Consider the following 23,202-nt stretch of genomic DNA (forward strand, 5'->3'; position numbering starts at 1 on the left):
TAGAAGCTCCCAAGCCTTCTTCACATTTGCATTCTGTGCATCTGCAGGCTTAACACCACATGGAAACCGCTAAGGCTTACAGCTTGTACCCACTAAGCAGAAAACCAAGCAGTATCTGGGGCCCTTTGAGCCAAGGCTGGGGATGCTGGGAGCAGTGTCTCAAGGCTGTGCAGAGCAGTGGGGCCCTGGGCCTGGCCCCCAAAACCACTTTCCTCCGAGACCTCTGGGTGTGTGATGATAGGGGTTGCCTCAAAGATTTCTAAAATGCCCTCAAGGCTGTTCTCCCATAGTCTTGACTATTAGCACCTGGCTCCCTTTTAGTCATGCTAATCTGTCTAGCAAGCAGTTGCTCCCAGCTTGGATTCCTTCTCCAGTACAGGGCCAGAGTGCAAATTTTCCACATTTTTATGCTCTGCTAACCTTTTAATGGTAAGTTCCAACTCGAAGTCATTCCTTTGCTCCTACATCCGACTATAGGTTGTGAGAAGCTGCCACATCACCTGTTGAATGATGCTTAGAATTTCTTTCACCAGATACCCTAAGTCATTACTCTTAATTTCAACCTTATGCAAATCCCTAGGACATGGGCATAATGCAGCCAAGTTGTTTGCTAAGGTGTAACAAAGGTGACCTTTCCTCCCGTTCTCCAAGCTTTTTTGTTTCTATCTGAGGCCTCCTCAGCCTGGCTTTCACTCTCCATATTTCTATCGGCGCTTTGGTTACAACCATTTAATCACTCTCTGAGAAGTTCTAAACTTTCCTTTGTCTTCCTATCTTCTGAGCCTTCCAAACTCTTTCAACCTCTGCCCAGTACCAAGTTCCAAAAGTTGCTTCCACATTTTTAGGCATCTTTATACCAACACCCCATTCCTTGGTAGCAATTTTCTGTATTAGTCTCTTTTCTGCTGTGTAAAGAAATACCTTAGACTGGACAATTTATTTTTCAGAGAGGTTTGTCTGGCTCACAGTTCTGCAGGCTATACAAGAAGCATGGCGCCAGCATCTACTTCTGGTGAGGCCTCCAGAAGCTTCCAGTCACAGTGGAAGGCAAAAGGGGAGCAGGCATGTCACATGGCGAGAGAGGAGGCAAGAGAGAGATGCCAGGCTCTTTGAAACAATTAGCTCTCGTTTGAATATCAGAGTAAGAACTCATTACCACAAGGATAGCACCAGGCCATTCAGTAGAGATCTGCCCACATCACCCAAAAACCTTCCTCTAAGCCCACCTCCAACATTGGAGGTCACAGGTCAACATGAGATTTGGAGGGGACACACGTCCAAACCATATCAGCCACTTAATGGATATGTGGTCATAGGCATGGTTTCCTAGTTGTAAAAAGGAATAATAAACCATAACCCCTCAGTCACAAGGCTGTTGAAAAATCGAATGACATGTAAAGGTGCTAACACATAGGAGGTAATTCTGGTACCCGCGTCCTCCCCGCCCCCCACCAGCCCCACCATGATTCTATTAAATTTCTGTGATTTCAGGTTGTTTCTGCTACCCCCACACTGTGCCAGTTCCAAAGATGGATGAAGGGCATGTGATCACACCAGAAAAGGCTTCTACTTAGTGCTAAAGCAAAATCAGCTCAGTGCTCAGTGCTGGTGGTCTTTGCTCCCTCTGCCCTCCACATTCTGCCTATTCTTTTCTTGTTTTCCCTTCACAATTTCTGCCATCCTTGCAAAGAGTTAAAGATTCTAACCCTAGTCCCTGCCTTAGACTGCCACTAAAGCTTCCATATAACATATGCAGGGAGGTGAGTTGAGCTTTGTTATCAGACAGAACTAGGTTTGAATTCAAACTTTTCCCTTTGCTAGGTAAATGACTTTAGGCAAGCCTCTTAACTGTTCACACTCAGGTATTATTCATCTGTGGGGAAAAAAAAGACATGTTTTCTATATTGCTTGTCTATTAGTGAGTAATAAATTAAACATTTAGCAGCTTAAAGCAATGTACGTTTATTTCCTCACAGTTTCTGTGGGTCAGGAATTAGGAGAGGCTTGACTGAGTGATTCTGGCTTAGTTCTCACATGAGGTTGGGATCAAGATGCTCCCAGGGTTGCAGTCAACTGATGGGTTGCAAGACTTGATGGGGTTGGAGGATCTTCTTCCAGGGTGGCTCACCCATAGACCTAGCAAATTAGTGTTGGCTGCTGGCAGAACCTCAACTCATTTCCTCCCCGTGAGGACGTCTCCAGAGGGCTGCTTGAGTATCCTCTTGACGTGGCAGGCAGTTTCCTTCACAGCAGGTGATCCAAGGGAAAGAAAGCAAGACAGCTGTGGTGCTTTTTATGAGCCAGCTTTGGAGGTTTCGTGCCGTCATTTCCACAACATCCTATTGGTTACACAGGTCAGCCTGTTCAGTATGGGAGGGGACTACACAAGGGTGTAAATATTAGTAGGTGAGTGTAATTGTGTGCCATCCTGGAGACTGGCAACCACTTTTCGTCCACATTCTTCTGGAGTGGGTAGGGAGGGCCCAGACTGGGTTTCTAGGAGCTGAAGTAGGAGAAAGACAGAACTGGTGTGTGAAATACACAGCAAAACCCTGGACTAGGTCCATGGGACAGAAACAAAACATACCAAAACCACAGAGATTCGCAAATGAACATGAAATCACAGGATATGTATAAAGCATGGAAAGGAAACTGTTCACATGGCTACTTTAGAGGCTGTGAAGTGAGATAGTTCTTCAAAGTGCTGAAAACAGAACCTACTGCCCAGTTTAAGAGTGTCCACTGTGTATCAGACCCGGCGCTAGAAACCTTACACAGAGTATTACATTTTATTATCACACAGACTCTGCAAAGTAGTTGAAAAAGCCCTAGCCAAGTGTCAAGTGATGTGGATTCTAGTTCACCCCTGCTGCTGATTAGCAGTTGTATTGTCTCTTTGTGCCTCAGTTTCCTTCTGTGAAAAAGCAGGGATAATGCTACAGACCCCATTTATTTGTGCCAAGGAATAAAATGAGTTGATACGTGTAAAATACTTAGAGCGATGGCTTGCATGGGATGAGCTCTCTGAAGAACATTAGCTGTCGCTGTTACTGTCATCACCGTCTTCAGCCTCCTCTTGATTATTATCACTGTTGTTGCGTAACTTTATCAGACCACAGTCTCCTAATCAATAGGAGTTGAAAGGAAGGCTTAAACACTGCAATTGTTTTCTAAAGTCCTTTCCATCACTGGAAGAAGAGCCCATGAAAACATTTACAGAAAGCTGCTACGTTAAGGAAAAATGTTTGACTACTAAGGCCATTTCTGGTAGGCTTAGCTCCGAGTTGGTTCTCCTGTTATGTCTTGGGCTGCAGCTTTTCCTTTGCCTCTGTTCCAGGTGGTGATGTTCTGGACTATGATGCTGAATGGTCCTTTACCCAGAGCCCTGCAGAATTCGGAGCACCCAACACTCCAGGCGAGCGCCTGTGATGCCCTGTCTTCCATCTTGCCAGAGGCCTTCAGCAGTCTGCCGGTAATGTAAGGGTGTTTTCTCACCCTTAAATCATGGCTGGAGCACCAGAGCTAGAATTTGATGCTTTTGCATTTTGAACCAGTATTCAGCATCATCTCTGATGAAAAGGTGCTAATTCTACTTGAGTTGGGGATGAGGGCACTGGGGAACAGCAAATAGGAAAACTTGAAGCCTTAATATATCAGGAAAGCTGTTTCCCCCTTGCGTTAGAATGTAGGTGGTAGAGGCAAGGGTAGCAGAGCTTGGAAAGCAGAGAGATTTCAGGAAGATTTCGTATCCAAACTTTAAAAGGCCTGAGTTAAAGCCCAGCTCTTTGACTTGCTAGCTCTTTGACGCTTAACCTCTCTAAAACTTGATATTATCATCAATAAGATGGCAGTCATGTGAAAAATAACAAAGTATGTGAAAACACAGATTCGTTGTCCAACACATATAGTATTTGTCTTAGTCTGTTTGAGCTGCTGTCATAAAATACCATAAATTGGGTGTCTTCTAAACAACAGAAATGTATTTCTCATAGTTCTGGAGGCTGGAATTAAGATCAAGTCACTGACAGACAGATTTGGTGCCTCAAGGAGGGCTCACTCTCTGGCTCACAGATGGCACCATGTGAGCCATGTTCTCATGTGATGGAAGGGGCAAGGCAGCTCTCTGGGGCCTCAGTCATAAGGGCACTCATCTCTTTCATGAGGGCTCTGTTCCCATGACCTGATCTCCTCCCCAAAACCCCACCTCCTGATACCATCACCCTGGGAGTGAAGATTTCAACATAGGAATTATGAGGGAGCATAAACATTCAGAATACTGCTATTCAGAATAGCGGTATGCAGACTGCTGTTTTTCTTTAGTCCTCAGTGACATTTGCATCCATTCTTATTTACACAAATGAGCTTCTATAAAGAAGGCAACTTTAATAAAGGTTAAATGTGATGAGATGCTGTGTGTGTCTTGCACAAAGTGGGTGCTCAGGTAATCATGGAATCTGAATTGAACCTGCTGTTTACCAGGGTAGCCTCAAGGTCGCAGTGGTATTCAAATCCTGAATATGGTCTCAGGCACAGCTATTTCACATCTTTTATGGAAGCCTTTGGCTCGTAGTTATTTCATTCTCATTTTTCCCTTGTTAACCTTCTCATTGCAGAATGACAGGCAGATCCTGTGCATCACAGTGCTGCTCGGACTGAATGACAGCAAGAATCGCTTAGTGAAAGCTGCAACCTCAAGGGCCCTGGGAGTCTATGTGCTTTTTCCCTGTCTCAGACAGGTCAGAGTGAGCCTATTTAGCTCTTCTGTGCCCCTTTATTCTCCATGACACCCCTATTTTGTGGATATAGAGCTCCTGCATTGGACAGTAAAGGAAACTAAATTGCTTTGTAATCTGATTTCCTTAATTGTCATGGGCCAGGCATGGTGGCTCATGCCTGTAATCCCAGCACTTTGGGAGGCCGAGGCAGGTGGATTGCTTGAGTTTAGGAGTTTGAGACCAGCCTGGGCAACTTGGCGAAACCCCGTGTCTACAAAAAATAAAAAAATTAGCCAGGCATGGTGGTATGCGCCTGTAGTCCCAGCTACTTGGGAGGCTGAGATGGGAGGCTCACTTGAGCCTGGGAGGTGAAGACTGTAGTGAGCAGAGATCACACCACTGCACTCCAGCCTGGGTGGCAGAGCCAGACACACACACACACACATACACACACAGATACACACTCTCTCTATATATAGTTATACATAAATATAGTTGTATATATATGTAACTACAGGCATTACCATATATATATCATATATAAATGAACTAAGGCATTACCATAAAGGTATATGGTATTTATTTTTAATTTTTAATTTTTAATTGCTTAGCACACTGCCTGGGACCTTAGGCACCCAATAAATGCTTAAATTAATGAATGATATAATAAAAATGAAATGGGACATTACCAGGTGGTAGTCATCATTTAGAAAGCTGACATAGTTTTTACTCAAAAGGACATAATGTCCTCTTTCACTCTTACTTGTGACATTTATCTCACTGAGAGGTGTGTAGTACATAGGGTGTGTATTGGAAATAAATGCATTTCTTTTTCAGAACATTATTTCCTGAGATGGAAATCAACCAAGCACAGAGTTCATAGATAACTGTCCCAGGCTAGGTTATATATTCGATGTTCATAAGGGCAAAATCCACAGGCTTCTCGGGTGTCCATGGCACATACCAAAATCATAGGAGCTTCCCCAGGATTGTTTTGAGTGTCCAAATTGTAAAATAGAAGAAGAACAGTAAATTGATTGAGTAGATGTATTTTTATTTCCAAGTAGAAATTTGTGTGAAGGCTTATAGCTTTATCTGAAAATAAGTTTGAGAATTTCAAAGGTAGCAACTTGACCTGCTAAAGTAATGGCAGTGTTTTGTTTTGTCTTATAGGATGTCATATTTGTTGCAGACACAGCAAATGCAATATTGATGTCACTTGAAGACAAGTCTCTGAATGTTCGAGCCAAAGCAGCCTGGTCCCTGGGCAACCTGACAGACACTCTGATTGTCAACATGTAGGTGACTCACCTTGCTTTCCCCAGCTGACTTCTGAGACTGAGGGCCCAAGAGAATGTCCTCGATCCCTACCATGAAAGAATCAGCAGTAGTTCCCGCTTATTATCCCGCTTCCTGCTTTGGTTTTTTTTGATATTCTTTCAGAAAATAAAATAAGCTGTTCTTAATATATATTAGGAATATATTAAGACATATATGTATTAAAAATACTGTATACCGATATAAGTAATATGTCCACATTATAGAAAACATAAAAGCAAAACCTTAGTAATGGTTACTGTACTTTTAAAATGCATTTTAAAAAATTTCTTAAAGTGGTATGTTCACAGGCTAAAAAAAAGCCAAACAGTACAAAACAGCATTCAGTGTGCAGCCTGTCTTCTACCCTGACACCTTAGTTCCCCTCCCCAGAGGTAGCTGGTTATTCATGTGCAAGTGTCCTGCTTTTTGTCACTTCACCATATAAGCGACATGTAACATGTGTAAGCATTCTCTTTTATTATTGCCTTGTTGGAAATCCTTATTTATGATTACATAATTATCACTGTGTGATGATTAACCATTTTTCTATTACTGAGCATTTGTTTTAGGCTTTAGGCTTGTAGTCTTTTATATTCAGTGAATATTTTTGTGCATGAAATCTGCATTTTGAGACTTTTTTTTGGAGACATTCCTAGGTGGGGAACTATTGGGTCAAAATATATATACTGTAAGTTTCTTGATACAATCCAAGCAGATCTGTTAAACTGTTTTCCTAAACTTTTATGCTTATACTAAGTGAATATATTTCTATATGTATATATTTAAGTGTATTTACCTTTTAACATGTGTTGCCTGCTTTGGTGGAACAGGGAAACGCCAGACCCAAGTTTCCAGGAAGAGTTCTCTGGTCTCTTGCTCTTGAAAATGTTACGATCAGCTATAGAAGCATCCAAGGATAAAGACAAGGTAGACTCACAACAAAACCCAGTATCTCCCAAACCGATACTTAATGTATTGTAGCTGCAGTGTGGTAGTTTAGTGTGGCTTGATGCTCCTCAGACTATCCCACCAAATGTACTCCTGTTCAAAGGAGACTGAGGGTGTGCTTGCTCAGGGTATAAACGGCCCATTCCACACATGTATGGTTTCTTTACTGTCTCCTGCCTCCTGAGAAATACCAGTGCCCATTGTAATACTACATGACATATTCAGGTTCCTTTTAAAATTAACTTTTTTTTATTTCCCCCTCCAAAAAAAATTTAAGTAGAATTGGCAAGTCAGAAAAATGAGTAGCTCTTGGCTTTGAATATTACCTGTTAAACTAATAAGTTTAAAAAGCACAGGTCTGGGCTTTAGGTCAGACATACATTGATTCAAGCCCTGGCTTGCCCTTTAGTAGCTGGGTGACTTTGGTATATTATGTAACTTCTCTGAAGGTCAGCTCCTCACCTGTTAACATGGAAGTTATATACCTCACCGGATATGAAGATGCCTTATGTTAAAGCACCTAGCACAATACCTGACCCACACCATGTGCTCACTTTAATACTACTTCTGAAAGTCTGGTAATCACCCAGGAAGCCCTGCCTCAGAGTAATTCAATCAGAAATTCTGAGGTTAGGGCCTGCAAATTGGTTTTAAAACAAAAGGAAAAACCTTCCCAAATGATTCTGGTGGGCTGCAGAGGTTGAGACTCTAGTCTAGTAGAAAAGTATTGGACTGGAATTATGGAACCTAGCTTCTCCTCGCCATCTTGCTATCAACCAGCCTTGTCCTGTTGTCCCCGGTCCTTATACTCCGTCTCAGTAAAACAAGGAAGATGGACCTCTCTGAGGTCCTGTCTAGCACTAAATAAAATAAATAAATAATCAGAGAGAGGAGTTTTGTAGAACTTCACCGTTCTGATGGCTCAGGATGTTAACCAGAGCAGACCTTGTGAGTTCCAAGGACTTGCTTTAAGAACGAGGACCTCCTGGGTTTTTTTAAAGCTGAAATTAGACTTTTGAAAACATCTCTTTGGCAAAACAGATTTCTAAAGCGTTTACATTTTTTTCTAGGTAAAGAGCAATGCAGTCCGGGCCCTTGGAAATTTGCTTCATTTTCTGCAACCCTCTCATATAGAAAAACCCACATTTGCAGAAATAATTGAGGAGTCTATCCAGGCCCTAATTTCTACTGTTCTAACAGAAGCTGCCATGAAAGTCCGATGGAATGCTTGTTATGCAATGGGAAATGTATTTAAAAATCCTGCCCTTCCATTAGGTAAGAAAGTTTCCCTTCACTCCCTGGTGGAAAGCCTCTTGGGACAATACACACCAATCTACATTGTTGTTAAAGATGTTTGTCACATGTGATTTATCACAGTATGAGGAAAAAATGGAGACATACTGAAAACAAGTTTAGGAGAACATTGAAATACATCATTACCTATACAATGGGATATATAATGGGATATTTTGTTGCCTTTTAAAATTACTTACAAGAATTTTATAATCTGGAAAAATACTTCTGATGTTAAACAAATGAAAGCAGGTATTAAATCATTTCTACAGAATGACCTCAATCGATGGGTAGAAAGAAGACCGAAAGGAAGTTGGACCAATTATTAACAGTGATTGCCTCTGGTTGAGTAGGATTTTTTCTGTTTTCATTTTCTCAGTTGTCTACAATAAGCATATATTGTTTTAGTGGTCAAGAAAAAGGGAAGGAAACAAAACTGGAATGAGAGGGGATATAAACTGGAAATCCCCTGTGAGCTGTGTACAGAAGTAGATGCCATTAATAAATGTAAGGAGGGCATCTGTCTCTAAGTAGTGGCATGCCATGCACCTTGATACGTCATTCAGGACCAGCAGCTGCTTAGGTGTATGGATTGCAGCCTCCAAACCTCGCTCACTTTGAATGCCAGTGTTCGCTTTATTGCATCTCTCTCTCTCAGAAGATTTGAGACCTAAGGATGTGTTCCTGGAGAGGAGCTCATGCATCAAGTGAGGGAAGTCTGGCTCTGCTCCCCTTTATTGCCCAGAGCGTCCAGGCCGACCAGTCAGCTGGGAGCAGGTGGAGAAGTAGCCTTCTGGCTTCTTCCACTGAGAAGTCACCTAAGGGTGACCTTTGGCGTTGGAGCTCATTGAGGTGGATGTCTGCCTTCTGGAGAGCCAAGAAGTCCTTGAAACGAGGGCACCTCAGTGGTGGTTGGCTCCTACCTGGCTTCCTGTATGGCCCTTGCCCTCAGCCTACTAGAGAGAGAAGTTGACCCGCATGACTTGGAGGGAAAGGGAAGCTCCAAAGAGGCAGGAAGTTTGAGAACTAGAAAGCATCCAGGAGCAGAGCTATCAAGAGCCACATAAGAAAAGGGAGCCAGAAACTGATAAAGAACTCTGACGGGTCAGATTGTGAGTGTCTTGTAGGTCTAGCAGTGGCCCACTGTCCATGGCAGTGGCATCCACCAAATGGAAAGGGCCTGCTTGCCTGTCTTCGGAGGCAACAGAGAAGCCGGGAAGGGCTGGGAGAGTTAAGAGAAGCTGCATTCTACTCTGTCACCCATCTTGAGGAGTAAGGACACCCCAAAATGGAGTGGATAGCAGTAGCTCTGGTAAGGAGGAAAGCAGGCTGATTTCCTAGGGCCTATAGGTATGGAGAAAGAATAGAAATCTGGGCATCTTATTCTTGAAACTGTAAGTTTTCCTTTTCTTTGGAATAAAATGCATGACTTGCTATGGCCAGAACAGTGTCTGGATGCTGTTGAAGGTGAGGAAATAATTCTTTTTGCTAGCATGAACAGGACTGCCACATGCAGTGTGTGCTTTGCACACAGCTCAGAAGTGCCCAACTGAGAGGACAGGTGGGGTTGCAATTCAGTTCATGCTCTGCCCACGAAGCCATACCCCATGGGACAGAATCCTCCCAGAGAAGAAGCCTTTTTCTGAGTCACCAAAGGCCCTATATCGGGTAGCAGAGGCTCTAAGCATGTCACGGACTGAGGTAGGGAAAGAGGGAGGTTTGGGGATTGGCACCTGGCCACTTACCTAGGATCCTACAGTCAGTCACCACCGTTGTCTTACAGGATGATTGTGAGAATGAAGTGAACACATAAAATGAGTGTTTTGGGCACTAGTGTTTATGCTTCCTTCCGCCCCTCTCCCTCTCACCCCACCTAGTTCTAAGCCTGCATTTGTTTTAGTGACTATGGATTCTTTCTAGGGACAGCCCCATGGACCTCCCAGGCCTACAGTGCCCTGACATCGGTTGTGACATCATGCAAGAACTTCAAAGTGCGCATCAGATCTGCCGCTGCCCTTTCCGTCCCGGGGAAGAGAGAGCAGTATGGGTCTGTTGAACAGTATGCTCGGATCTGGAATGCATTGGTCACCGCCTTACAGAAGAGCGAAGACACCATAGACTTTTTGGAATTCAAGTACTGTGCCAGCCTACGGACCCAAATCTGCCAGGCACTGATTCACCTCTTGAGCTTGGCCAGTGCCTCAGACCTCCCTTGTATCAAAGAAATCCTTGAACTGAATGGGAATATGGTCCAGTCCTATATCCTACAGTTTTTAAAATCTGGAGCAGAGGGAGATGACACTGGAGCACCTCATAGCCCACAGGAAACAGACCAGATGGTCAGAATGGCCCTTAAGCACATGGGCAGCATCCAGGCACCAGCTGGAGACACAGCCAGAAGGGCCATCATGGGCTTTTTAGAAGAGATCCTGGCCATTTGTTTTGACTCATCTGGATCACAAGGGGCACTCCCAGGGTTAACGAATCAGTGAGGATCCCACCATACTTTGTAGGTATCGAAGGGAGCAGTAGGAAGACCTGAGCTTGAGCATAAGGTCTGTGGGATTTCATCCTAGGAGCAGAAATAATCCATTCACTATTTATTTAGAATGACTTAGCAGCAATTTAAATTTTCACAGAGGGCTCAACCACCTTTGGAGTGGCTCCATGGCACTGGCCATGGTCAGGGTTGTTGGAACGTCTGACCTATGCATTCAGGAACCAAGGAGTCAGGTTGTAATATGGGCTAAGCAGACAGAGCTTTGAGGGCATTTAGTCTCAGAAAAAAAAAGTAGAAGGATTTAGGAATTAGAATTTTATATATTGTATCTGTAGTTTTGTAATAAACTAAAGAAGAATTATGTGTCCACAATCTCCTGTTGTTACCAAGTTGTATTTCTGGCAAGCTGCAAGCAGAGCTGCAGTGCAGCCGGTTTGTACTGGCACAGCTGTCCAGGATGCAAGGAGACTGACAGTTCCTCACAGCTGATGAGGAGCTGCCGCTCTGAGCTTCTGGAGTGCCCATGCTCCCCCGACCACCTTCCCTGTCGCACCTCCCCACAATCCAATAATCAGAGTTACCTCCCAGCAAGCAGGGCCCTCTAACCTAGGCCACAACATCTACTTCTGCCTAACTTTCCTGATGCCCTTTAGGAGAATGTGATCCCACACACGAAATTTATAGTTGTTTTGCCATCTTTTAATTTGTGCCTTTAAGAAAAGATGATTTGATTAATCTAGTTGGTTACAAAGAGGGGTTTCCAATTATATTTTGATAATGCCCCAAAAGTTATGAAAGTAATTTCTACTGAATATGTATAGTTAAATTTTGCATTTCCCTATTGAGCACCGACGATTTATTGGAATTGATTTCAATTAGGAATTTAGGGATATATAAGAACCAATTAAAGCCCATACTTACCTTGATGTGGGACAATTAAGAAGATACAAAAACTGGGTTTTGGTGATATTTAATCATGGTTATTTAGCTTAACATACACGTGTAAAGGCATGTGTCTTCTGTTTTTCTCCTTTGCCTTTTAGCTACACTTTTCCTGATTCTGACATGTTGGCAGCTCAGAAACTGCTCTCTGGGCAGTGACTGGGGAACAGGGTATTCGAGTTCACTAAACGCTCAATTTTCCATTGATAGAGTATCAGTGTCCACAGACTTCAGACTGCAAGCACAGCAAAGGCACCCATAATGAATGGTCCTTTAAACTGCTTTTCTTTGGAGACGATTCTGAACATAAAGTGTTATAGAGGGCCCAGGAAACTAAGCTGAGCCCACTTGACCCTGTGACGAATCTTGGAACTTCCTTCTCTTGAATACATTCTTAGTAGTAGTAGTAGCTTCTTGGCTTTTCAAAAAAGGAAAAATATGGCATCTGTAGCTTATTACTGTGGTGCTTTGAGTTTTCTCAGGTGAGTTTCTTGATAAAATATTTGCGAAGTGGCCTCATGGTTTCATTTGATGATTCACTCTTGTCCTTTCCTTATCTTGAATAAAATCCCATTCATTTCCTTTTTAAAACTTTAGCTTCTGTAAAGGTTTCCAGATCCCGATGTGGATGTTCATGTTCATGTGCAGAAAAAGAACCAAGGCATAGCACCTCTAGAAATTTCAGAGGGCAGTGGTACCTGCTGTGTCCCAACAGTGCGCTGATTGTCTTCTCTGCAGCGCTGTGAGTGGACGCACACCCGAGGAGAGACGCTCCTCACATTCCTGGGCACGCGCCTCCATAGAGCTGCTGTGGGGAAAGGAAGCCACAGACAATAAAGACAACTGAAGCTGATGGAAATCAGCAGACAGCCCCACTGATGCAGATTTCTAATGCAGAATACCAGATTCTAAATTATCTTTTGACACTTAAAAGTTGGGAGGAAGAGGTGTCCAGGGACAGATGGCTAGGGCCCTTGTAAGTTGGGAGGAAGAGGTGTCCGGGGACAGATGGCTAGGGCCCTTGTCCACTAGACTACAGCATTGAGACATTGCTTATCTTACTCTTTGAAACTTTTCTGTGACCAGTGGAAAAAAAACCACATTAATCCCTACCCCCTTCCAGAACTCAAGAAAAGCACCTCTTCTGAGGTAGGGTGCTATGGCTCATATCTGTAATCCCAATAGGCCAAGGCGGGAGGATCACTTGAACCCTAGGAATTCCAGACCAACCCAGGCAATATAGCGAAATCCCGTGTTTGCTGTCTCTGTTCTCCCCACACCAGCCCCTAGGCAATCTCACTGCAGCAGTGGCAGCCAGGCAGGTGCCTAGAACTTCAAGGGAAGGAAACTCGTCTCTCTGCCAGGGGAAGAATGGTCCCAACAGCAAGGGAGCCATGCCCATGGCTTTTTTTTCTCTACACATCCTTCCATGCTTGGCCGTGAGGCAGACAGTCACAGAAACTAGGACAGAGCAGTACAGTTAAAACCCTGACTTTCTAGCCAGAGGACCCAAAAGAGGGACTCCCTGAGAATGGAAAGTGTTGAGATTCCAAAAAGGAGGGAAGGCAAGAAGGTAATACCCTGAAGTTGTATATGAACTTCTGGGTTCACGCCCTGGCTTTACATGTGTGGATCTGACCAAAGGCTTTGAGAACTGAACCGTGGGACAAATCACTGCCCAGTCTTGTACCAGCCACTGGGTGGCGCACACACGGGGCGGATCTCAACAGCGCAGAAAAAGGCTCTGAAGCTTTATTGACATTGAACCACAACCCGCAGGAGGCAGGTAGGAACTTGTGAACCGAACCTAACCAGGATGATTGTCTGCTAAAGCAAAAACATAGGCTTCCAACATGGCCCAGAGTCTCATAACACAAAATTCAAATGTTCAGGATACCATCCATAATTACTTGACATGCAGAAAACAGAGAGAACCTCAATTTCCTGAAGACACTCTTGGTACTCAAGGGATCTTCCCACCTCAGCCTCCCGAGTAGCTGGGATTACAGGCGCGTGCCACCACGCCCAGCTAATTTTGTATTTTTAGTAGAGATGGGATTTCTCCATGTTGGTCAAGCCTGTTTCTACATTTCACGTGAAGCACTAAATATATAATCCTAAATAGACTATAAAAACCTACGTGTTTTTGTAATCCCTAAAGCAACTACATTTTCAACTTACACAAAAAGATATGATTAAAAAAATCAGTGAATTAAAATGGAATTCAAAAAAATTCAAATAATCCAAAGGAAGGCAGGAAAAGTCAAAACAAGAATGAAAAACACAGGGGAAAATAGAAAACAAATAGAAAACAAACAATAAAATAGTGAACATAAATCCAAACATACCAACGATTATATTAAATTTTAAAAGTTGAAATATGCTAATAAAAAGACAGATTGTTGAACATAAAAAACGAACGAACAAAAAACCCAACACTCAACTATGTGTCTAAGAAGCTCATTTTACGTAAATAGTATAGATTAAAAATGAAAGGACAAAAAAGAAAGATACACAAATACCAATCAAAAGAAATCTGGAGTAGTTACACACCATCAGACAAAACAGACTTCAGAGCAAGGAAATTTGCCAAGGATAGAGAGGGACATTACACAATGACAACAGGGTCAATTTTCAAAGAAAACATTAACAAGCCTAAGCATCTATTCACCTAACAACAGAGCTTCAAAATCCATGAGGGAAAACCTGACAGAGCTGAAAAGAGAAATGGCAATTCAGCAATTATAGTTGGAGACCCCAACCTGCCTTTCTCAGTAATCCCTAGAACAAATAGATCACATTCTGGATTGTAAAACAAATTTGTTTTTCCTTTTTAGACAGGGTCTTGCTCTGCTGCCCAGGCTAGAGTGCATTAATGCAATCTCAGCTCACTGCAGCCCAACTTCTCGGGCTCAAATGGTCCTCCCACCTCAGCCTCCCAAGTAGCTGGGACCACATGCTTGTGCCACCACACCTGGGTAATTTTTGTATTTTTGGTAGAGATGGGATTTCGCCATGTTGCCCAGGCTGGTCTCGAACTCCTGACCTCAAATGATCCACCTGCCCTGGCCTCCCAAAAGTGCTGTGATTACAAGCATGAGCCACTGCTCCAAGCCCATAAAACAAATCTTAATAAATTTAAAAGAACTGAAATAATACAAAGCAAGGTCTCTGACCATAACAGAATTAAACCAGAGGTAGATAACTGACAAAAATCTCTAAATACTTGGAGATTAAATAATATACTTCTAAGTAATCCATGGATCAAAGGAGATAGTCTCAAAGGAAATGAGAATATTAGAAAATACTTTAAACTGAACAAAAACGAAAACACAATACATCCAAATGTGTAGATGCAGCTAAAGAAGAGCTTAGATGGAAATGTATAGCATTCGATGCTTATTTTAGAAAAGAAGGAAGGCTCAAATCAACAATCTAAACCTCAGCCTTCATAAACTAAAGAAAAAAAGGGCAAAGTAAATCCAAAACAAGTGGAAGGAAGGAAATGTTGGTAAGTTAAAGAAGCCACTCTCAAAAGGTTACATATTTATGGATACATGACATTATGGAAAAGGCAAAGCTACAGGGACAAAAAACAAATCAGTTGGTGGCCAGGGATTGGGGTGAGGCAAGCATGCCACGACAGGGAAGCATGAAGCAGTTTTGTGGGGATGATCAAACTGTTCGGAATCCTGATTGGGGTGGGGTTACAAAACTCATAGAGCAGTATACTCCCAAACAGCTTTTTATTAAAATAATAATCTCTCTCTCGCTCTCTGTCTCTGTCTCTGTCAAACACACACACACGCACACACACACAATCTCTTTCTCACCATGCAGATGTGTCTGTTCACCACTGCCAACAGTATACCAGGTAATAATAAGACTAAATATGTTTTTTTGGTTGAATTAAAGCCATTCATTCCAAATGAATCACTGGTGCCCAAAAGATGGGGTCTAACTTCTGTTTAATTATAATGGGAATAAGTAGCATTTATTGACTCCTTTTTAAGTTGCCAAATACTGCAAAAGATTCAGATGCATTATTAAAATGCCTTTATAACTCTTAGATCATTCTGTTCTTTATAATGGTATATTTTGTAGCCATTTTTATTTCTTGAAATTTCAAGTCTTTTTGGTTCTTTGTGATTCTGTTGGCAAACTGATCTTAAAAGTACAAGATCCCAAGTTGCACAGGTAAATAACAGCAATGTAGGGGGATGACCACCAGATGGAGACAGAGAACACAAAGTTACTCAGACGCAAGATTTTGCCCGAGTTGTATCCCAGGCTCAGGGGGCACAACACCTGGATATGAGGTTGCTCCCATTGGGACGCTGGTTCTAAAACCTGGCCCCTCATTAAAATCACTTGGGGACATTTACCCTACTGATGAACAGCCCCCTTCACCCCACCCCTGAGTTTTGTGGTCTGGAGTATGGTCTCGCCACTGAGAGTTTTTTTTTTTTTTTGAGACGGAGTCTCGCTCTGTCACCCAAGCTGGAGTGCAGTGGCCGGATCTCAGCTCACTGCAAGCTCCGCCTCCCGGGTTTACACCATTCTCCTGCCTCAGCCTCCCGAGTAGCTGGGACTACAGGCGCCCGCCACCTCGCCCGGCTAGTTTTTTGTACTTTTTAGTAGAGACGGGGGTTTCACCGTGTTAGCCAGGATGGTCTCGATCTCCTGACCTTGTGATCCGCCCGCCTCGGCCTCCCAAAGTGCTGGGATTACAGGCTTGAGCCACCGCGCCCGGCCGCCACTGAGAGTTTTAAAGGCCACACGAGTGATTCTAGTTGCAGCCAAGTTTGAGAACCACTACTTTCAAACATGCAACAGCAGAGGGCCTCAAGCTGGTGTGTTTCAGAATCATCTGGGGAATTTGTGAAAAACAGAGACTCAGGCTGTTGTAGCCTTCATTCTTTTGAGAACCAGTGTATTCTAAAATGATGACATACTAAACTTACAATAGTCAAAAAGATAATCAGTACTGAATCTGATACAAGGCCAGGTATGGTGGCTCACACCTGTAATCCCAGCATTTTGGGAGGCCAAGGTGGGAGGATCGCTTGAAGCCAGGAGTTCAAGACCAGCCTGATAAACACAGCAAGATCCCATCTCTACAAAAGAAAAATTAAAAAATTAACTGGGCATGGTGGCACACACCTGTAGTCCCAGCTACTCGGAAGGCTGAGATGGGAGGATGGCTTGAGTCCAAGAAGTCAAGGTTACAGTGAGCTGAGATTGTGCCACTGCACTGAGCATGGGTGACAGAGTGAGCCCCTGTCTCAATAAACAGATAAATCAGATACAGTCTCATATTAGATTCTTTTCCAAACTGGGCCAGTGGGTTTCCTCTCCGGAGAAGTACAGGCCACACATGCTGGCAGGTGCTGGAAGAGTTCCTGAAGCCGTGTTTGGTTGTTCCATTTTGGGATGTTAGGCAAAAGGCCACTCAGCCCAGTGGATTCCCAGCCTTCATGGAATCTACTCCCCAAATTTGTTTTCACTCTCTTTTATCGAAGTGTTTAAATTATTTTATTTATTTTAATTTTTAATTTTTTTTTTTGTAGAGATGGGGGACTCTCTATGTTGCCCAGACTTGTCTCATACTCCTAGCCTCAAGCCATCCTCCTGCTTTAGCCTCCCAAATTGCTGGGATGACAGGTGTGAGGCACTATGCCCAGACTAAATTATTTTAATATTACAGCCATTATAGATTAAGTTTCTAAACAACATTTGTTTTTCCATTATCATAAAAGTAATGAATCTTCATTGTGACACATTTGGAAAACACAAAACAAGACACGCATGTAAGAAAAAATTACCTATTCTCTTACCACCTGGAGATTTTGATATTTTTCATTTTGATACGTTTCATTACAGATTTTTCATGATATGTGTACATGTGTGTATGGGTATACACTCTTAAGTGTGCGCTTACACCTGCTCCAAATGTGTGTGTGTGCACGTGTGTACAATCCAATATACATTGTGGGGAATCTACAAAGTTGTGGTCATAGTGTGGAGCCAGCCCCACAGGCCTCCCCAGAGACAGGGCCCTGGACTGCCCCCAAGTCCTCCTGAAAGGGACATCTGTGGTGGTGGTAGGGCCACGATGCCATGAGCAACCACCTGGAGGCCCCGAGTACTCGGCGTGAACCAGGAAGTGGAGGGGAAGGGGAAGGGCAGAGTGAGAACCAGGAGGAATGCTTGCTCTTTTTTCCAAGCACAGGGGACCCTTTTTTCCACTGCAACTGACCTGATGCTTATGCCAGGAAGGAGGAGGGGCACACTCCGTCCTCCAGGTCCCTCAGGAGGAGAGAAGGAGCAAAGTGGGAGACTTGGGTCTGAGGTCTGAACCTGAGCCTGCACCAGCATCAGTTTCTCTGGGTGGAGCAGGCAGCCGAGGGCCCTCACCCACTGCAGGGTCTTGTGGATCATGTCTTCATCTGTGATCCCATAGGAAATGAGGATTTTCTTCCACGCGGGGTTCAGAGTGTTACGGAGAGTTTTGTTCTGAGCTTATTTGCCTGGAGAAAGGAAAAAATGATCTTATTAGCATCAAAGCGTGTGGTAGACAGAACAATGGACCCCAGAGATGGATGGCCATGTCCTAATCTCCAAAACTGTGAATATGTTACTGATATGCCAAGGGGAACTGAGCCTGCAGATGGAATTAGGGTTGTTAACTAGCTGACTTTAAAATAGGGAGATTATCCTAGACTGTCTGAGTGGCCCAATGTGGTCACATGCTTCTTAAAAGCAGAAGAAAGAACAGAGAAGAGAGAGTGAGATGTCACCAAGGAAGAAGGTCAGGGAGATGCAACCGGTGGGCTGTGAAGATGGAGGAAGGGGCCACCAGCCAAGGAGGGCAGGAGACCTCTAGAAGCTGGAAAGGGCCAGGAAATAGGTGAAATCGCCAGGCTCCAGAAGGAACACCTCCCTGCCAACACCTTGACAAGAGCCCAGGGAGACCACTGTTGGACTTCTAACCTGCAGAGCTGTGAGATAGTAAGTGTGTTGCTCTAAGCCTCTAAGTTTGTGGTCATTTGCTGCAGCAGCCATAGGAGGCTCATCCAAGGAGGATCCCAGCTCCAGCCCCGGTGCCCTGGGGTGTTCTGCAGGACGCCTGGTGTGGAACTGAAGTCTCCTTCCGAGGGCATGCCCTGTCTCTGCAGACTGTCCCCTCTGCCTGGAACCCATCCTGTCCTTGGGCATGCTCGTGCAGTGACCTCTCTGAGCTGGAACATTGCCACAACTCCTTCTCCTGTGCCAGTGACTTGAGCTCCGTGTCTGACTCAGTCTGATGCCCGCCACCCCGGCCCAGGCTTGGAGGTCAGGCAACCCGGGGTTCCAATTCCAGCTCTGTGGCAGCGTCAGGTTCCCCACCATGGAAAGGACACAGAATCCCTCTCTCGCACTGCTTTCAGGAGCTTGTCTGTAAGGAGACTGCTCTTTATAAACTGGGGAGAGTCCCGGGGACTTCCTTCAACAGGCCCTGCCAGCTCCAGTCCCACGAGTTAGGGGTGACTGAGCCCCCGCGTTGGGCACCCTTCTCTGGTTACACTCGCTCTTGGCTCTCACATCCCTGAGCTCCACTTGCAGCGTAAGGACATCGAGGGTGAGCCATTTCTTCCCCAGGAGTAGGTGGTGCGGCACTGCCGTGTCTCCTACAGCCCTGCCTTCCCCAGAGAAGGCGCAATGTTCCCCTCTGGGGTGGTCCTCCTGGACTGCGGTGGGCCCCAGGCATACACATTTAGGTCCCCAAGTCAACTCAGACTCTGCCCTATGAAATGAAAAATAAAACAACACTGAAGCGTAGGATGCACAGAAGGAAGTAAGTCTAAGAAGTTCTGATTTTTCATGGCTCAAGGTCACCTTGATGCTTTTATTTAATAGCATTTTTTTCTCTCCTCTCCTAGATGCACGTGTTGTGCTGGTGCCTTAAGTGCATTTGTGGTTGGCCTCTTGGGAATGAGGATTCTGTGGTCAAATACATTGGGAAGACGCTGCCTACTTCATCCCCCTTACTGAGAGTCAGGGAATAGCCCATCAGCACATTAAAGGCTCTGGTAAGTCCTGCAGTAAAGAAACTGGTTTAATAATGTTTTCCAATGTGATCTGACCACAGTTCTTTGTTGGCACATCACAGTAACCTCCAGCTGAGAATGCTTCTTATAAAATGCCAGCCTGGAAATTCTCCAGGGTTTCCCCAGATCAGCAGGTAGGTTATGCTGGAAGGCATCCCAGGTGTGGGACAGACTGGCTGTTCCGCATGGAGGTGAATGGCTGAGGTCTCCTCAGCTTGCTTGGGCTCTGAGGAGGAGTGGCATCTGTGGACCTCCCTGGGTGCTCCCAGCCCAGTCCAGGCCCCATCGCCATTAGTGGTCACAGCTGGTGGGCAAGCCAGGGTGAACCTCCCTCACCTTCCTGGCTCCTGGCCGCAGGTGCAGCTTGACACAGGAGTCTGACAGCCCACTGTGGTCCATGGGCTTCAGGTCCTGGGTAAAGAACAGGAAAGGGTGTGAACGGGACATCAAGGAGACGGAGCTGCCAGGGCCTGCAGGTGCCTGGGCCAGCAGATGCCCTTGTCCGCTGATCTCCTGGCTGGGTCCATTCATGGCCCCTTTCACAGAAGGCCCTGGCCCCACACCTCCAGACAGAAGGAGTGAGGGCGGCTCAATGCCAGTGCCATCTCCCCTCCCCCAAACATCCTGGCCCAGGGCAGGTGTCATGGGGCGTCTGTCAGGACAGGCTTTCTCTCCTCATCATCCTGAAAGCCCGGTGACTGGCGTTCCTCTGAGCCGCCCTCCCCACCCCGCTTTGGTCAGCCCTTCCCTGGTCCTGTCTCCCCTCCCCCATCTTCCCAGCAGGGCCTCCTGAGAGGCCATGTCCCTCACTGGCCCTAAATCCACGGAACCCCAGGACACCGTCCGAGACCAGGCACCATTGCTGGCCATATTTGTCACAACTCCCAGTCAGTCCACAGAGGTCACATAAGCTGAGCGGCCACAGAGGGTTCGTCCACAAGACGGCACCCCTCACTCACTCTGCCTTCGGTTCCTTTAGAAAACCCAGCCAAGCGTGTACAGCCAGGGACACACACATGGGCTCTTGTCAGCTCTCGCTGACCTCAGCAGGCTCTTGTTTCTGAAAATTGCATCTTTTTTCCTTCTCAGCTGGAGCACAGGGCTGTAGGGAGGCAGCTGTGGCATCTGTGGGGCGCAGCCAGTAACCCCAGAACATTATTCAAAGATGCACCGCAAGGCTTCCGCCCAGCCAGGTCGGGGAGGCAGCGTGGCAGCTCACACCAGGCTCCTCTCCAAGGGGAGGCTGTCTCCCTCCCAGGCAGACCCCACCTTGGTTTGGCAGAGCTCCGGGGCATCGGGGGGCTTCCAACCACCTACTACTCTGCCACTGGCAAAGGGCAGAAGTTTGGGGGTCGGCTGGTTTGCTTTCTGGGCTCAGCCCCTGTATTCACTAGCTATGAAGTGGATGAGTACTTTTCACCCTAAGCCTTAGCTTTATCATCATCTGCGCCTGAGCCAGGCACAGTGGTTCACACCTGTAATCCCAGCCCAGGAGCCCAGGAGTTCAAGACCAGCCTGGGCAACATAGTGAGACACCATCTCTATAAAAAATTTAAGTTAGCTGACTGTGGTGGCACATGCCTGTGGTCCCAGCTACTAGGGAGGCTGAGGCAGGATTGCTTGAACCTGGGAGGCAGAGGCTACAGTAAGCCATGATCATGCCACTGCACTCCAGTCTGGACAACAGACTGAAACTGTTTCCCAAAATTTAAAAGACAAAAAAAGGTAACCATGTAGTAGTCCCATCTTCTCAGGGCTGGAGTGAGAAAGAGGGAGACGATGTGGACACAGGGCCTGGCAGCCAGAGCGTTTCCTCCCCTTCCCTGCATGCCACGCCCCTGTGAGATGCCAGAGAAGTGGTTGAGGTCAGGTGGGCGTATGTGAGCTGTGCCCTGCACTGTGGGACTGCATCGTGGACAGGGCCTGCTCAGTGGCCCCATGTGCGCCCACGGTGACATGGCTGCTCTTCCAAACCCAACTCCCTCACCCTGGCCTCTTGCCTTTCCCACCATGTGCCTGGAGTGCAGAGTTCTGGGAATCTGGTGGCCCATCCTGTACAGGGGCTGCCTGACCACTGTGTCTTATTCTTACAATTAGTATGCATTTGTTTGTTGTAGCTTAGAATGTTTTCCCTGGGTCCTGACACATTTCACTTGCATATCTCTGGGCCACCAGAAGTTTTGGCATGTCTGTCCAGTGGCTCTGGTTGTCCCACCTCTGCACCCCAAGATACCCGTGGGGGCTAGGCTGGGGGCGCTGCCACACTGGGACGGGAGTGATGCCTGCTCTGTCCTTCAGACCCCTGCACTGTGATGGGCCCTCTGCTGCCACCTCTCCACTCCTTCACCCAGCAGGTCCCTGAGCACCCTGAACAGTGACACATTTGGCCAGAAGCAAAAAGACCAGTGGGCACTTCCTGAGGCCGTGTCACTGTGCTGCCACCAGCTTCTGTGCCCAAACAAGTGGCTTCCCTGGCCCTGACCCGGGGCTCCCACCAGTGCCTCCAACCAGCCCTCTGTGGGGCTGCCCTCCCACGGAGTGTGACCTCTGTCCACAGACGGGGGAGGGCAGGAGGCTGATTCCAGCTCAGGCAGCTGTTAGGGGGGCTCTTGGGGAGACCCTCCCCAGCTAGTGAGTTGGCAAGAGACAGAAACTGACCCCATGGTTTAGGGGCGGGTCCCACGGGAGGGACAGGTGGAGTAAGCCATGAGAGGAGGCCCTGATTGGTGCTGGCACTGAGGGGATAGATGGGGGGTCTGGCTTTGAGACGACAGCCTCTCCCCAAAGCCCCAACCTTGCCCCTCCCTGGGCCTCTCAGACACTGTTGCTGGCGCGTGTTTGGGAGAGGAGATTTTGATTCTCAAGTATCATTCAGCCTGAAAAAGGAAGTTTTGACACGCGCTGTAATACAGATGAAGCCTGAAGACATTCTGCTGGGTGAAAGAAGGTAGACACGAAAGGACAGATACCGGTGACTGCACTTATATGAGGTTCCTAGAATAGTCATATCTACAGAGAAGGAAGCAGAATGGCAGTTGCCAGGGCCCGGGGGAGGAGGAATGGGGAGCTGTTGTTTAATGGGTTCAGTTTCAACTCTGCAGGATGAAGAGAGTTCTGGAGATGGGTTGCACACAGTGTGAAGGTAGAAGGTACTGAGCACAACTGAACTGTACGCTAAAAATGGGTGGGTGGGGAGTGAAGGAGTAAAAAATGGTTGAAATGGGAAATTTATATTTGTGTATTTTAGCACAATTAAAAAAACCAAGAGTCTCCCAGGACTGGCAGCGCTCATTGAATGCTCACAACAGTCACATAGGGCAGGGACAATCAACCCTATTTACAGATGGGCAAACTGAGACTGGCCCTTAGAATAGCGGACAAGCAAGCGTGCACC

General features: G+C 45.9%; 1 protein-coding gene across 1 annotated transcript in view; it reads left to right on the plus strand.

Annotated features, from left to right (window-relative positions):
• The window catches only part of HEATR6 (HEAT repeat containing 6), a 36,947-nt gene extending 25,803 nt beyond the window's left edge, over window positions 1-11,144 (plus strand). Inside the window, 6 exon segments of the mRNA XM_011951895.1 lie at window positions 3,338-3,472; window positions 4,614-4,736; window positions 5,889-6,013; window positions 6,866-6,962; window positions 8,054-8,258; window positions 10,197-11,144. Of these exon segments, the coding sequence (XP_011807285.1) occupies window positions 3,338-3,472; window positions 4,614-4,736; window positions 5,889-6,013; window positions 6,866-6,962; window positions 8,054-8,258; window positions 10,197-10,768 (1,257 nt within the window). The 3' untranslated portion in view covers window positions 10,769-11,144.
• Window positions 11,145-23,202: the final 12,058 nt, after the last annotated feature.

The sequence above is a fragment of the Colobus angolensis genome, unplaced genomic scaffold, assembly GCF_000951035.1.
Source record: "Colobus angolensis palliatus isolate OR3802 unplaced genomic scaffold, Cang.pa_1.0 Scaffold329, whole genome shotgun sequence".
NCBI classification, from domain to species: domain Eukaryota; kingdom Metazoa; phylum Chordata; class Mammalia; order Primates; family Cercopithecidae; genus Colobus; species Colobus angolensis.